Source organism: Cavia porcellus, unplaced genomic scaffold (assembly GCF_034190915.1).
Source record: "Cavia porcellus strain 051 isolate PalLab524CR breed Dunkin Hartley unplaced genomic scaffold, mCavPor4.1 scaffold_8, whole genome shotgun sequence".
Classification (NCBI taxonomy): Eukaryota; Metazoa; Chordata; class Mammalia; order Rodentia; family Caviidae; genus Cavia; species Cavia porcellus.
In genome coordinates, this window is record NW_026947491.1 from 89,614,196 (window position 1) to 89,629,602 (window position 15,407).

General features: G+C 46.9%; 1 protein-coding gene across 4 annotated transcripts in view; it reads left to right on the forward strand.

Moving 5' to 3' along the window:
* Ano4 (anoctamin 4) overlaps nt 1-15,407 on the forward strand; it is a 354,709-nt gene that overhangs the window by 175,323 nt on the left and 163,979 nt on the right. For all 4 annotated transcript variants that reach the window (XM_063255442.1, XM_063255443.1, XM_005006337.4 and 1 more), the window contains one exon: nt 4,327-4,521. In XM_063255442.1, coding sequence (XP_063111512.1) covers nt 4,327-4,521 — 195 coding nt within the window. The remainder of the gene's footprint in view (nt 1-4,326; nt 4,522-15,407) is intronic.

Below are 15,407 nucleotides of genomic sequence, written 5' to 3' on the forward strand. Positions count from 1 at the left end.
GGAAGCTGGGCTTGGGCCGATCTTGGCCGTGGTGAATTTGCAGGTCAGTTTCAGGTCTGCTGCCTGTGGTCACTCTGAGGCCCGCAGCTACCTGGCACGTGTGCTTTTCACGGTAACAGTAGGGATGCCGGAGAGGAAGCCCAAGCCCAGCAGCGGATTTCAAGTCTCTGCTTTCATCAGGCCCACGGGCTCCAGAGTGAGCCCTGGTGACCCATTTGGAAACCCGGGCTGTATTTCCTTTACCGGTCCATCTGCTGGTGGCCACACACTTGCTTCTAGGGTTTACCTGTGATGGGCATGTGCCACCACAATATATGTCTTTAACTCTTCAGGGAAGACCCTGAGAAGGGGAACCGCAATTTCATTCAATGCAGCCGATTTTAGAAAGGATCTTTGAGCCAAGTGAGACAAGATGTTAGAGAAGCTCCAGAAAGTTTGGGGAAGAAATCTTGGTTGAGAATAAGCAGCCAAGAAGATTCACATCTCAGTTCCACTCCGTGAAGAAGCAGGTTCCCATTTAACAAAAAGAAAGCTAGAAGCAAATGTCTCCTTCGTAATTAGGAATAGTAACTCGTGTTCTGTCCATGGTGGTGACATTTAAAATTCAGTCTCTCTGTTTTGAAAAGTATTGTACCTCAGAGAGGGCAGGGAACGAGGCGGCAGCAGCCGTAGCACCACTGCTGTGAGCTGTACAACAGCCACAGAACCACAGATGCCCCTGGCACACGCTCTTCTGAATCCCAGGAGTGGCACTCAGAGGGAAGCACATCACCGGGCCCCGGGCACACTTCCACCAGGCCGTGCCTCCAGGAGGAGAGGCCCTTGGAGGTGGGCCAGCCTGAAAGGGCACCGCAGAATTCAACTTTATTGAGGGAAAAATCAGGAAAAACTTGAATAGTAAGGACAGGAGGAGCCCAGAGGAAATCTGAGCTTCGCTGGGTTTGTTATTTCAAAATATGAAGTGCTGGCTGGGGATGTAGCTCAGCGGCATAGCGCCTGCCTGGCAAGCGCAAGGTCCTGGGTTTGACTTGGTATAAAAAACTGTATGAAGCACGGTGTTTATATGATGTCATGGAGTTTCTCACAATATGCAGGCCCAACAGGAAAGGCCAGTTTGAGTTTAGGAGGCAGCAAAGCAGGAGGACTCACCAAGGGGCTGACCACACAGAGCGGACGGCTGGTGACACTGCGTAAGATGCTTGGGGCTCTCTGAGCTCCCCAGGCAGGGGCAGGATGGCCAGAACAGGAGGCCAGCAGTAGACTGATGAAATATGTGAAAGGGGGCATTCCAGCATAGATGAACCCAAAATGGCAAAGGAATGGTGGAGAAGGTTCTAGAAGGGCTTCGGTCAAAAGGGGTGCCATCCTCCGGGCCTGCTGATCTCTGCTGGGATAAATCTCTTCAGGCCCTCAGAGCCACTGCCAATACCACCCACCCAGTCTCGGCTGGTGTTCAGCTTGTCGGAGCCCATGCCCTGGCTGAGAGGAACAGGGCTCCAATCCCAGGGGCTCCTTCTCCCTCAGCCCTTGGACAGGGACCCTGGAGAGCCTCTGGTTTGGGTCTGGAAAGCAGAGACTCCACTGCTTTGTCATGGCGAGGCATTGCAGAGATCTGATAAGGTCTGAGCCCGGAGCCTGGCATCTCATAGGCAGTGGCCACCGTTTTTGTACTAGAAGAATGAAGGAAAAAACAGAAGACACAATTCATGGTGACGATTCCATCTCTCAGCTTGTGACTTCCGAATCTTCTGCGCATCGTCACGTTTTCAGATGCCCAGAGCACATCTGTGATCCTGTGCATCAGCTGTTAATCGGCGCATCTCTCTTTCCCTGTGGCCCAGCCCTCCGACCGAGGAGGGGAGCTGAGGGGCCCTGCCCTTCGGTGTCCCTCAGGACACAGGCCCGGTTCCAGCGTGACCCACAAAGCTCTCCTGACAGCACTGGCGCGTCATCTTTAATTTCAGTGTTTTCCTTATGCTGTGCCGTATTTTGTTTTCTAAACATGGGGTTCAACAGTGTCGAGTGCCTGGGCCCCTCATTTCCGCAGGGTAATTTTCACTCTCGGGTTTGCCTTTCTGCCTCTGTCGGGCGGGGTTATGGAAGAGCTCAGAGCCCCACCTCCTTCCGCCCAGTGACCCTCTGCAAAGGGGACGAGAAGACATGTTTTGGGGAGAGTGGCCTGCTTCGTATTTGCAGCCTGAGGCCACATGTGTCACTTCTCATTGACTTAAAATATGTCTGCCATTCCTTGCATGTGTCATCTGCTAGTCTGTCTGGCTTTTTCTGGAGTCCTGCTGGGCCTGCAGACATTCAGTGTGCGCCTCGGTGGAAGCATGGGGTGTTTAACAACGCTGCAGACCGTGGTGGGGGAAGAACAGCAGGTTGGCCCTGACGTCCTGGTGCCTCTGAGAGACACCAGTGCGGGCGGAGGCTACACACGCCTGGCACCCGGGCAGCGCCCAAGCAGGCGTACACTGCCAGGGAAGCCCGTCATGCGGTCTGCCGAGGGCTGCCAGCCTGGCAGGCCTTCAAGAACCAGGCTCAGGCTCCCAGCCGCATGGACTTGGAAGCCAGAGCCTGGTGACAGACTCGTCCTAAGTAATTTGTGAGCAGATGGCTCTGCAGAAGCCCGGGACCTCGGTTCCTCAGCTCACACAGAGAAGCCTGCCTGCTGGTCATGGGGAACACTAATCCCCCGTGCTCCTCCCGTACAGGAAGCCAGGTCCTGTCCGGAAGGAGTCCAGCTAATGCAGTCAGAGTTAAGGCAGACAGTGGCGGAGGAGGGGAGAGCAGGCACTGGGAAGGCAGGTCTGGGTGCAGCTGGGATTCCTAGCTCTCAAGGCTTTTGCATGGGTGGCACTGCCTTAGAATTTGTCATAATGTTTCCTGGTCTGATAAAACCCCGTTCTGATTTGAATTGTCCTTTCTAAGATTTGTTAGAATTTACAAACCGACCCAGTCATTTTCCCTGTGTTTCCCCCCTGGCAGAATTTAAGGTGAGCCTTTCCACCTGTCATATGGCCCACAATGGCTGGCGCTGAGTTTATTACTGAGAAGGCTTTTGATTTCCCCCACTTCTGAGGTCTTAGGAGACTTCTTACTGTGGGCTCCAAGTACTTATAATCCATAAACTAATTACTTTATGCCTTGCTTTTCAGCAGATTCTTCTTCATAAAAATTCCTGCAATTTGGTGAGGCTCAGCTGCTGCCTTTCAGATAACATGATTCCTCCCAAGTCCTACTGGCTTATTGACCTTATACGGCTAAAATCTTTCCTTGCTTTTCAGAGTTGGATTTTCTAAGGGTTTAAATTCCAACTCTGTCCTTGCAGAAATTGTCTGGACAAATCAGGTCACTGTGCATATTTCACTGGGACTTCTAAAATGATTTTATACTTTTCTTTTCCATCAGCATTTATTAGCAGGAATTCCTCTGTAGTGAAGAATCGTCTCTCTCTCCACCACTTGGAAATAGGATTGATACTTCGGATTATGATTGGCAAAGGACAGCCCTGATACATGCTTGCTTCTTTTCTTTCATCAGTTCTCTGAGTAATGCATTGATATCATAGCAACCTTTAATAGTGAAAATTACATGATTTTTAAAAATATCTTTTGAACTCAGAATTTTCGGCAAGTGATACACAGCAGCATATGTAGTCAGTACCGGTGTGATTGATGTAAGTCGGTGCAGTCAGTAGAGCTTTTAATGAGCTTGACGCGATGCCAGGATTTACTTAAACTCCAGCACTGAAGACACAAACCAACCACAAAAGCAGAGGAAGAGATGAAGCAAGGTTGGGAAGTCTGGGCTCCCGTGGCGGGCAGTGGCTGCCTGGGGCTCAGATGAGTCTCTGCTTTTGGCACATTTGCAATTATCTTGCCCTATTTCATTTTTAGAGCAGAATAGCTTTAATTCTAGGTTAACAGACGTAAATGTACACTCAGTTGCCAACGCTGGCCTATCAGTGACGCCCACGGAGGAGGCTCATTGATGGTTGTTGAAATGCCAGGCTTCCACCAGTGACTCTAAGCCTTACGCTTCCTGATAAGTGTGCCAAGCACCTGCATATTTTTCCGGAATATTGGAAATACTCCCCATATTTGGCTTTATTGAGTCTTTGTTCATGGAAGTTTTATTGTGACGTTTGAATGAAGCAATGTTCAATAAATAAAGCCATGTGAAAAGCTGCCCATACTGCTCCCGCACCTCCAGGACGACAACACCGTTGGCTCTGTCCTCTGGAAGTCCGGCCAGAGCCCAGTTTGCCATGTTAGCCACTCAGAATGGACTTGGTTGGTCTAATGGGGCTGTTTCTCGTTCCAGGTTTAAGTTTATCTATTCATGGGGCTGAAAAGCACTTGCAGATCCATCAACGGCGAAGTGTGGCAAGCCGCCCGGGGTCACGGCGTCGCGGGCCTGTGGTCAGGCACTCCTCACTCCCTGCAGGCAGAAGGACGGTAAAAATGGAAGCCAGCTCTTCCGGAGTCACTAATGGCAGAACCAAAGTGCTCCACGCAGGTAAGGCCTGGGGGGTTCGGCGGGGACCGTGCAAACAGCAGGCTGCCCTGGCCTGCTTTGTAGTTTTATTGTAGAATCGTGCTGGCTGAGCTTACCTTTGTGAAAGTCTAGTTCTTCTCCCTGTCTTGACTTCAGTTGATGATAAATGTCACCAGGACCAGTAAGAAGAGCGGGATTGATGTATTAAAGAAGGTTAAAGCTATATTCCGCCTGCAATGGCAGAATCTAAATGAAAATCAGAGGGATAAACTCTGGCTCAGTTCAGAAAAAAAAATTATTGTGCAATAAACTAAAAATAGACATTAGCCATTTTTCTGATGACTTGCTCTGAGATAGCCTAGGGGAAAATTCAAGCTAACAATGACCGCTCTGGAGCTCGAATTCTCTGGATAAGCTTGCCAGCTCAGGGGATCCTCCTGAGATCAGGGGAAGAGCTGGGTCCTCATATTCCATTTCAAGACCCCTGATGAGCAGGTGTGAGCTCTTGAAAATATTAAAGGATTCTGCATTACAGCAGGTCAGTCTACCTAAAAGGCTTTCTGTGCTTGTTTGGGAGAAAATCTCATTTAGACTTTCACTTGTGCGAGTGCTCATTCAGTAAATATTTACAGAGAGCCTGCTGCATGCCGGGTTTTGTTGGGTGCTGAGGGAAACATTAGTGAACGAGGTAGATGTGGGAGTCCTGGGTCACCAGGGAGCTGAGAAGCCCTTTAGAGTGACTCTCACCCGATGATTCCTCCTGTGAGGTCCTGGGAGCCAGGCCTCACTTCCTGCCCTGCGTGCATCTTCTCCCTCTGAGCTGTATCTTGTTCCCTGACCTCTGCAGGAAGCCCCCAAGCCCCTGAGGACTGGAGGTCTCTCAGCCTGCATCCTCAGATGCAGCTCCAGCCTCCTCCAGTTTCTTGCAGATTGCAAAAGATAACAGGGCTTCCCGCTGCCCCCCGCCAAGCCTTCGCCTGTGGCCTGAGCCCTGGCTCCTCTGCTTTCCTGAAAACCTTGCTCTGGGTCACGTGTGTCCTTGTTCTTCTCTCTGTCCCCTGCCTGCACTGCTGGCTACTTCCGCTCAGTGTCTGCAGACGCTCAGCTCCTCTCATGTCCATGCCCTCCTGTGACGTTGTGTCTTCTCTTTCCTCTGCCCTGTTCCCGTCTCCCTCCTAAACCAAAACTTCGGGAGGATTAGTCTACCTGTCCCTTTGCTCTCTCATCGCCTGGCCAGTCTTCAGCCAGCACAATCCAGTTTCTGGCCGTCCTGTCCTCGAGATCTCAGTGGCCCTCATTCTATCACAGTGGGGTGCGTGCTTCAGCCGGGGTAGACCACAGGCTCCTTCCCTACACACAGCTCTCCAGCAACCCCAGGCAATGTGTCCTCCACGTTCTCCTCTTAATTGTCTCTCGCGCAGCTTTCCTGGTAGCCTGGCCCCCAGCACCTGTCTCTTTCTCCCTGTCTCAGTAAAGCCTTCCTAAGGAAGCCAGCGAGATTCATGTCTATCCTGGACTGTGGTATTCACCTCGCCTGTCCTGCCGCTCAAAACTTCCAGTTCGAGCCTTTCGGTGTGTTAGAAACAACGGCCTTCCTGGCCCGCCCTCTCCACCTTAGCCCTTGGTGCTCTGGTGTATCAGTTAGGGTTTGGCCAGAAAAGCAGAGCCGGGGAAGAGCGGGACACAGAGACGGATCGTGAGAACGCAGCCTTCACTGCCCTGGGGAGCGGCTGGCCAGGCCTGAGATCCGCAGAGCAGGCTGTGAGGGGCCGTGGAGCCTTTCAACACATTGGCTCGTCCTGGGCCTGGCTCAGCCGGGCTGCCCCGAATGAAAAGGAATTGTCTTGGGCTGCAAACAAAACACAGTTAATACGCTGCAGTTAGTGTATGTAAGTGGGACACTTCTTACCTTTTAAATATTTTATTATAATATTAAAAACAAAAGCAAAAGGTAAAAGACGGGCAGCGCACGGGTCGTAGCTTGGATGTGTCTGATTTAGGAAAATCTCCTTTACTTAAAGCCAATTGATGGTAGACCAGAGTCACAACCACAGGATACTTTCAGAGCAACACCAGATGAGTGTTTGTTGACTAAATAGTCAATGGACTGGAACTAGAGCTAAGACAAACTGGAACATCAAACAGCATCTCATGCAGTCATCCTGACACCGCTTCGGTCCTGGTGCTGTTAGGTGCCGCCCCACTCATGCTGATCTCTGCAGGGTCACACTGCCTTTTCACGTTTTGAAATTACCTGTTTGCCTGTCCTCCGCGAGGGCCTCTAGCCAGACATGGGCACTGCATCACCCCTCTCTGTACTTCCAATGCCCTGTAGGGTGGGACCAGACTCAGCCTTCAATAGCTGTGCTTGAGACGCTTACAATAGACCCCTAATTGCTCTGCCTGCCTTTAGTACCAGAGAGACCGCAGTGAACAAAGGAGAACGTTCCTGCCCTTGGAGAGCTCCCATCCTAGCTGGGAGAGACAGTAAATCAACATAATAAGTAGATAAAACCATTTGACATGAAGGCTAGAGTGCAGGTGTATGTAACCATATTGTAGTTGTGATTATTGCATATGGTTATGTTATACATAAACTATGTGTCATGTAAAATATATAGTGTTTAGGAAGGGGTAAGTATCACACGTAAAATAAAAGCAGGTAAATCAGGTGGCAGGAAAGGAAAGTCATATTGCAATTTCACGTAAGGCGGTCAGGGTAGGTGGCTTTGTGGACGAGACCTACGATCAGGGACCAGAAGCTGCTGAGAGGGACTCAGGGGTGTCTGGGCAGCTGTGTTCCAGCAGAGGGACCATCGAGGACCAGCCTGTGGTAGGATTCAGTCTGGGAGCTTAATGCATGGGAGGTCCGTGAACCTAGAGCGGAGTGAGAGGACAACAGCTCATGGAGAGGGCTGTGGAGACAGGACGGAGCCGCGCTCTGTGTGCCGTGGTGAGCGAGCTGAGCCCCGTGTGACGGGGGAGGTCTTTCAGCAGAAGAACCCCATCACTTGACAGGTTTTAACAGGATCACTTTGGCTGTTCCCCGAGAACACACTGTAGGGGAAGTGAGGAGGAGGACGGTCATCGAGAGGTTCCAAAATACCCTAGCTGGGAAGGGAGCGTACCTCTGGCTGCAAAAGTAATGGTGAAATCTTGGTTCTTGGTGCTCTTTAATGTTGGGCCAATGGAATTTCCCAGTGGACTGAATGTGGGATAAGACAGAAAGAGGAGGTAGAGATGACCTCCTCTCTAGAGTGCATGGGCTGAGGACGGAGAAGGCCGGCCAGGAAGTGGTGAGCTATTAAGTGACAGCTGACACATTCATGATACCCAAAGCTATCAGATGGGAAAATGTGATCAAAGGAGGGTGGACAGTTGGTCCTCTAAGTCAGTGGGTTTCGTATCTCTGGATTTAATCAACACAACCGTAGATCAAAAACTCCGAGCAAAGTATCTCATCTGTACTGGACATGTACACACTCTTCCCTAAACAACAGAGTGTAATCACTGTTTCCATCGCACTGTTTACCTTTGCATTATATTTGGTATTTAGGGGCTGTATCAGTCAGTGTTTTACTAGAGAAACAGGTACAACCCAAGATACATAAATGTGTAAGAAATCACAGAAGTGGCTTATGATGATCAGTCACAGAGATGTGCAGAGGGCGTCTACACAGTACAAACTGGAGGATTCAGACCAGGATCCCGAGCTCACTGCAGTGCCCCATGCAAGTCTGTATCAGGAGGCTGATGGGTCTGTGATGGAAGGCCGAAGGATCTGGGGCAGAGCTAAAGAGTCTGCACTAGGAGCCAAGAGATGATGTCCGAGCAGAAGGCAAAGGCGGGGGGTCCTCTGAAGAACAGAAACAGGTCAGACCTTTCTCCTTTCCTCTTTGTACAGTCCATGCAATCAGCTGCCCCTGGGCAGGTCCCTCGCACCCTAGGGTATAGCATTACTGAGCTAATTCAATTAAACTTCCTGACTTCTCAAAGTGATACAACCAGTCAACCATCACAGGGCCATACGCGGCTGATAGAAAGTACACTAGAGGATGTAAGTAGGTTAAAAGCAAACCCCACAGCGTCTTATAGAAGGGGCTGGAACATCATCATCATCATGGGTTTGGTACTCATCAGGTGTTCAGAAACCAACCCGCAGGGTGCTGAGAGCCACTGGGTAGATGGAGAAGGGGAGAGAAAGGCTGAAACTTGAGTTTCCCAAATTCAGCAGTAAAGAGTCACAGAGGACATAACCCACCAGTAAAGGAGGCCAAGAAAGAATGGCTAGCAAGAATGAAGAAAGCCAGAAGCGCCATGTCTGAGGAGTTAAAAACACTTAGCAAGAAGGCAAGAGTGACTGTTCAGGCTAAGCACTGAAGGTCCACTATGGTGAGAGCTGAGAACTGGCCATTGACTTTCGCTAAGTGGAAGTTAGTGGTGATTCCAGGGAGAGCAGTCCAGCGAGGTGTGGCGCTGACACCAGGACTGACGTGGGGTTAAGGAAGACCGAGAGGGTCTAAGTTATATGTCCTGGATATGGACAACTCTTTCTGAGTTTTGTTATGAAGCATAGTGAAGAAGCAGGGAAGTGAGGAAACGTGAGACTAAGAAAGCTGCTTTTCAAAATAGCAAATCCACAGCAGAAGTGATGCGCACAGAGCGCGGGGCGGGCCTGGGAGGGCGACTGGGACTCGGGGCGGGGAGGATGGTCTAAGAGGTCCCTACCCTCAAGGGGGGAAAGAAGACGTCACTGAGAATAAGGATGCAGCAGGGAGAGGGAAGAGACGGAGGAGGAGGAGGAAAGGAGACAGGAAGGGAGGAGGAGAGAAGGAGGGAGTGACGCCTGCCATCTCTGTTGGGACTTTCAAGATTCACAGTCACAATATTAAGGTATAATAGGTACCGTGGTGGCGAGTTTTCTAAACTTCATTGAGCTACCCAAGTAAAGGCACAACGGTGGAGTTGTATTTGCCAAGGAAGCAGGAAGAGTGAGAGGAAACGAAAGGTGCCTGGGCAGGAAGACCGCAGGGGTTGACTACGTGGCTTACCTCGGTGAAGACAGGAGTCAGGAAGACAGGAGGAGCTGCAGAGTGGTGAGAGCTTGGAGGGAGCCGAGGGTGGTAGAGTCAGGGCACGAAGAAGGGGAAGGATTCGAGGAGGTGTCAGAGGGTGGCGCGTGTGTCCAGCACTGTGAAGGGGGTGCTGTTACTGGTAAGGGCACGGTCTGACCCAGAGTTTGAAGTACGGGACTGCAGCAGGCAGGAGGGCAGGACCACTGGACGATGCCCAGTGCTGGGAGGCTGGAGGCCAGAAGGCTCCTCTGCACACAGCCCTTCACGTCCACGGATTCCATTTCCTATCTGGAATTCACATCACAATTATTTGGAAAAAAGATATAGGTGTATACCAAACATACACAGACTATTTTTTCCTTGTGTTTTCCCCCCAAACAATGTGGTATAACATCTTACAAATCATTTACATAATATTAAGTGTCATAAAATAATCTGAAATGCAGCTGGAGACTCAGGGAAGAGCCACCTGGGGTGGTGGCCTCTGGGGAAAATCCAGGCTCTCATGAGACCAATCCGAGAAGAGACTGATGGTGGACAGGCCTGTGGGGGCTCGGGGGTGTTGCATGTTGTGTCTTCATCTTTAATGGCTCTCTGTGACTTTCCAGACTCCCCCGAGGTCCTGCTCTGGACAAGATTGTTGATATCGCCCTCCTCTTAAAACCCATGTGGGTGTCGGAAGGCGCTTTCTGGGGAGACCAGTTCTTCACGTCTTCGGGATTTAACTTCTCCTTTAACTGTGCCAGACGTCTCTCTTTGGCTCCCCTTCATACCCAGCTTGTTCTGGGTCACCACCATAGCTTTCCACGGTTTCTCAGTGAAGCCTTTACACCCCTGCTCTCTGCTAGTGCCCGAGTGCCTCCTTCATCCTGGAGGTCTCCTCTAGTAAGTTTCACGTGGCTCTTTTGTTTCCTCAAAATGTGGTTTGGATTCTTCCTTCTCCAGGAGGCCTTTCTGGATCGCACTGGTGAGAACCGATGTCCCACCTGCTCATGCTTCCGCGGAGGTTAGAAGCCTTGTCAGAGCCGCCTGCGTGAGGGTTTCACACTCCCGGGAGGAGGGAACTGCACCTGTTTCCCTGCGTCCTCTGTTGCTCCTAACCCCACGCACTGTACAGAGCAGGCTCTTAGTACACGATTATTTCTGAGTCTATTCTAGCCGCTACATTAAAGTGTGCATTCTGAAATTATACAGACTAAATCTAATTTTGCTCAGAAGGCTCACCCAAGCTGTTTTCCAACTGAAGCATTTTTAGTCGCTTCCTTGAATGACAAGGCATTCAGATTCCTTATTCCACTGCCCTCTGTCCTCTTAGAGAAGTCCTGTTCCATCGCTGCCATTAGTACTGGAACTGAAGAGAACATCATCTTATGGTCTGACCCAGGCAGAGGAGAAACCATCTGTCCTTTCCTTTAGTTGATATCCTGTGCTGGTATTCATATAAACATTAAGTGAATGTTAAGCTATTTCGTAAAAGTATAATACCAACATGGAGGCACTCAGCAAATCCCAAGTCACTCCTCTTACCTGGTAAATAGCGCTACGTTTATCTGCCCATTGCTTTTATTCTTAAAGTCTGCATCTACCAACTATTGGTTGAAGATATAACGAAAAATTACATTAAACGGATTATTAGAAACATTTTTAAAGTGTATTGAAAATGATGTTTTTCTGGCAGTGTAGAATGCAATTTCAGCTCTTTTTGATTTTTTAGAAACTTGCACTAGTGCATCATAGTTCTTGTTGAGAGACGTTGGAAGGGACCTCAAGCTGGATTTCTTATCTATAGTGAGTCATGGATCTTAGAAGCACATGAGGCTTATTAAGTCATCCATCTACTCTTTATAAAGTCAGTGGTTCCGGTGCCCAATGTGCTAGCTAAGAGCCCAGTCAGAGCAGCGGTTGATATGAAAAGAAAGCATTTGAGTGTCTTTTCCATCTTCTGTGCCGCCAGCCTGAACAGCTGTTTACCCTCCTTTGAGCTCACAGGCATTTCTGAGTGCCTATTATGTACTAAAACATATTTACTTGGAAGACACCCTTGTTGAAACTGGAATGTACAGAGCTGTGTTATATATGGACCTTAGAGAGAGACAATAAATCAGGGTTCTTTGTTATAAACGACAGGAACCAGTTATGTAATCCAATCTAAAGAAGGAATTAAATTTGAAGGACATAGAAAACTTAAGAGAACCAGCTTTGAATAAGAAATAGAAAGAAGTAAGCTAATTGGCTTTCTGGAGTGAATGAACTTCTGCATTTTTTTTTCTTACCATATAGCTCAAGCTTTCAAGTTTGGAGAGAGACAGTCCTCTTGGGTGCACAGCTTTTCCTTGGTTGCTTAAGGAATCATGAGACAAAGAACAAGACTGTTACCACATGCTCAAGAAATTAACTTACAGGACACTGAGAGTTCAGAAACTGAGGTTTATTTCAAACTGCACTGGTCAGTCAGTTTTTGCCATTGAAACTGCTGGCTATTGGCTGGCCGATTCCTTTGTTCCGTCTGTTATGCATCCCTCTGAGAGTTCGCAGGGTCCGGGGTTTCCATGGATACCACCTTTGCAGCACTGGCATTGCTTTGGAACTGTTACAAGACCTTATACATCTGCTTAATTAACACTCAGAATGTAGGCACTAGGCAGTTTGGTGCCTTGAGATAAACCTGTTTGTTTCCCTTTCAATAATTTTTATGGCCAATTAAGGGAGAAGAGGAGGCCTTTTGGGGATTTGGCCAAAGTCCACTCACTGTTTGAGGTCTAACTCTAACCAAGCACCTAAACTATAATCTATAGGCCATAAAGTGGGTGCAGTTTTCAAGACTAGAGTTTGGGGTGTTTCAAAAGGAAATAAGGCAGAGAAAAGAAAACAAATAGTGGGGGTTACAAATGCCCTCACAAGTCAAAACTTCACGATGAGAAAATGGTCCCCTTAATTTCTCTTCCCACGTGAGCTACACACGAGAGGAGGCACAGTCCCAAGGACAGGTAGGAAAGACAAGTGTTTGTGGGAAAATGGCCACAGTGGGATGGAGACTTCACCTGCTAAGCGAGAAGTTAGCAAATGATATTAAGGGAGGAGCCGAGATATAAATAAAGTTATGGAGCATTCTGTCTGGGGAATAGCAACAGGAGGTGACCACCAAGATGTAGGAGAGGCTTAATTAAGTCAAGAAAATATTTCATACTGATTATGAATTCAAACTTTGTTATTAAGTTTAAAAACTAGTTATCCCCTGATAGCTGTATGGCCTTGGATAAATTACTTAGCTTCTGTGAATCTCATTTTCCTCATCAATGAAATAAGGATATTAGTACTTATACTGTTAGGGTCTCCTAGATTAAATACAGAGCTTCCCATTAGATTTGAATTTCAGGTAAAGTATTTGTTGAGCATGTGTCCCAATTATGGGATCGACAGCCTTGTAATAAACAAGTGTTGTTTATTTGAAATTTAATTTATGGTTTCTTTTTTCTTCTAGTTCTTTTGGATGTTTCCATTGTGTATCAATTTCATTCTGACCATACCTTTTAGCCACTCATAATTGGTGGGTGTTATTTTCTATTCCCCTTTATAGCCACAATAAAACTATTAAATAGCAGTAGGTTTGTGACTACAATTCAAGGGTCAGGAGCAGGGTGAGCTGAAGCATTGATTTTAGCTTTTTTGAGTTCAAAACTGCAAGTTTAGTGTGTCTATTAAATTCTGCCAGTTTAATGACCATAAACTGCCACGTAAAATTCAACCCAAAGCTTTCTGAAATATTTTTCTATCACCCTTTCTTTATCTGTTGGACCCCTCAGATAGTCTTAGAGAAACATAACTAGTCACAGAAAAGTCCTCTGTTCTCTTTTAGAATTTATAAAATGCCATTTTGCTGATATGGTTCATTACTTTGCCAAATGATTTCTAGCACAGGTTTTTATCTCACTTTTAAAACCTCTGTGGTCCTTTGCTCTTCACGCATGATTATTTCTCCCTTATGTAGATATGACACGTGAACACTGGTGCATATGATTTCACAGGAGAAAAGCTTCAGGAGTTTGTTATTCCCAGCGACCTAGAACGCCTGTCATGCTGCTGAATGCATAGGTATAAATGCATAGCTGAATAATGACAGAAGCATATGTGCAGTCTACCACACTTTCTACCTCACTCACTATCTCATTTACTTCCATTATATCTTTCATTCTATTTGACGATGTAGAAACCAAGACCCAGAGAAGGGTGAGTAACTTTCCCAAGTCTCATGGCCAGGAAGGGGTTGAGGCAAGACTCCAGCTCAGGTGGCCTAACCCTCTCAGTGAGTGAAGAAGTACTTCATTTTCAAAGGGCTTCTTAGTAATAGGTCTAGCAAGTTAACATAATGTTTTGGAAAATTTAAATTAAAAACCTGTAATAGTTCAAACTTCAGCAAAAGAAAAGAAAACTAAGAAGGGCCCAGTTAGATTCTATGGCTCCTTATGAGTTATTAGTGCTTTTTTCTATATACATGATTTCCAACTTTCTGGTTTCTCTTGTTGTTCTGTCCTGCACTGGACTTTTGATGACTCTGTTCCGTTTTTCTGGTTCTGATATTACAAAGTTTATTCCTATTTTCCTGAGTTTCAAAGATTATTCCCAGGAACTAAGACATTAGGAACATTCTCAACTCAGTAGGTACCTTATAACACACCTTTAATCTAGAAGAGAAAAAAAATTAAGGCAGAGGCAAATGCATGACCAATTTTTAGAACAATGATTGTTTTGACACCAGCATCTAACATGGAAATGATGTTCCGTTCCTTCCAAGAGCTTCCATAAATGTTGCTCCTGCATTTCATTTAATGTTTGCAATAGTTGTTAAAATAGAAATTCTCTTATTTTACTGTCCTTGAAGAGAAGTAATCACTTGCCTGAACGTGCAAAATTAGTCATTGATGGATTGCAACTGGAGTCTACATCTTTAATTTCTTGTGGTTCTTTTTTTCTGGTGCACCAACTTATTTTTCTTGAGGATAAAAATAAATGGAGAGTGAAACTTTGGTGTTTTTTTCATCTCCTTTCTGAAAACAGACATTTTCTTAAGAAGTGTAGTTGTGTCTTGTCCACTAAGCCTAAGGAACCTGGCTGTTTACTTGAATAGATCTGAAGCTCAGGTGAAATTATCCACGTGTTTTCCTGATTGTGAGAAGGATTTTGGTGTGGCTGGAAGAGACGGTCTTCCACATGGCTTTGAAACTGTGGATGTAAAGCTGTAAGAGCTAAACTGGACTTTAGTTTTATTTATTTATATGATATTTATTGTATGGAAGATGAATGTAGTGTTTTTTAAAACAGTTAATGTTGTGCTTTAGAAGTGACACTAATCTTTATTTAAATCTCTTCCTCCCTAAGTGGATTATTTTAGGTATGTGATGTGAATTTCGTAAATAGAGTGGTACTTAGGAAAATGAGCTATTTTGGGCCTTGGTAAATGTGGGCAGTTGGTACTGGTGCCCCTTGCTATCATTTGCTGAGTAATAAAATTGCTTCTAAAAATACACCCTAAATCTTTCCCTTATTTGCATTTTCTTTTGCCTTTGCCAAGAGACGCACACACAGATTTTGACCTGTGTGATAAATTCAGAGTGAATTTTCTGGAGAACCTTTTGACAGCCATTAGAGCACACTAAAGGAGTATGAAAAGCCATAGCAAAGGCACCCACAAAGAAAATGAAATGAAATCGGGGTGGTGGCCCACGTCTGAAACACCAGCCCTCGGGGAGACACAAGTTCAAGTCCTGCTTAGGCAGTTTAACAAGACCTTCTCTCAAATTTAAAAATAATGAAAAACTTAGAGCAGACTGATGA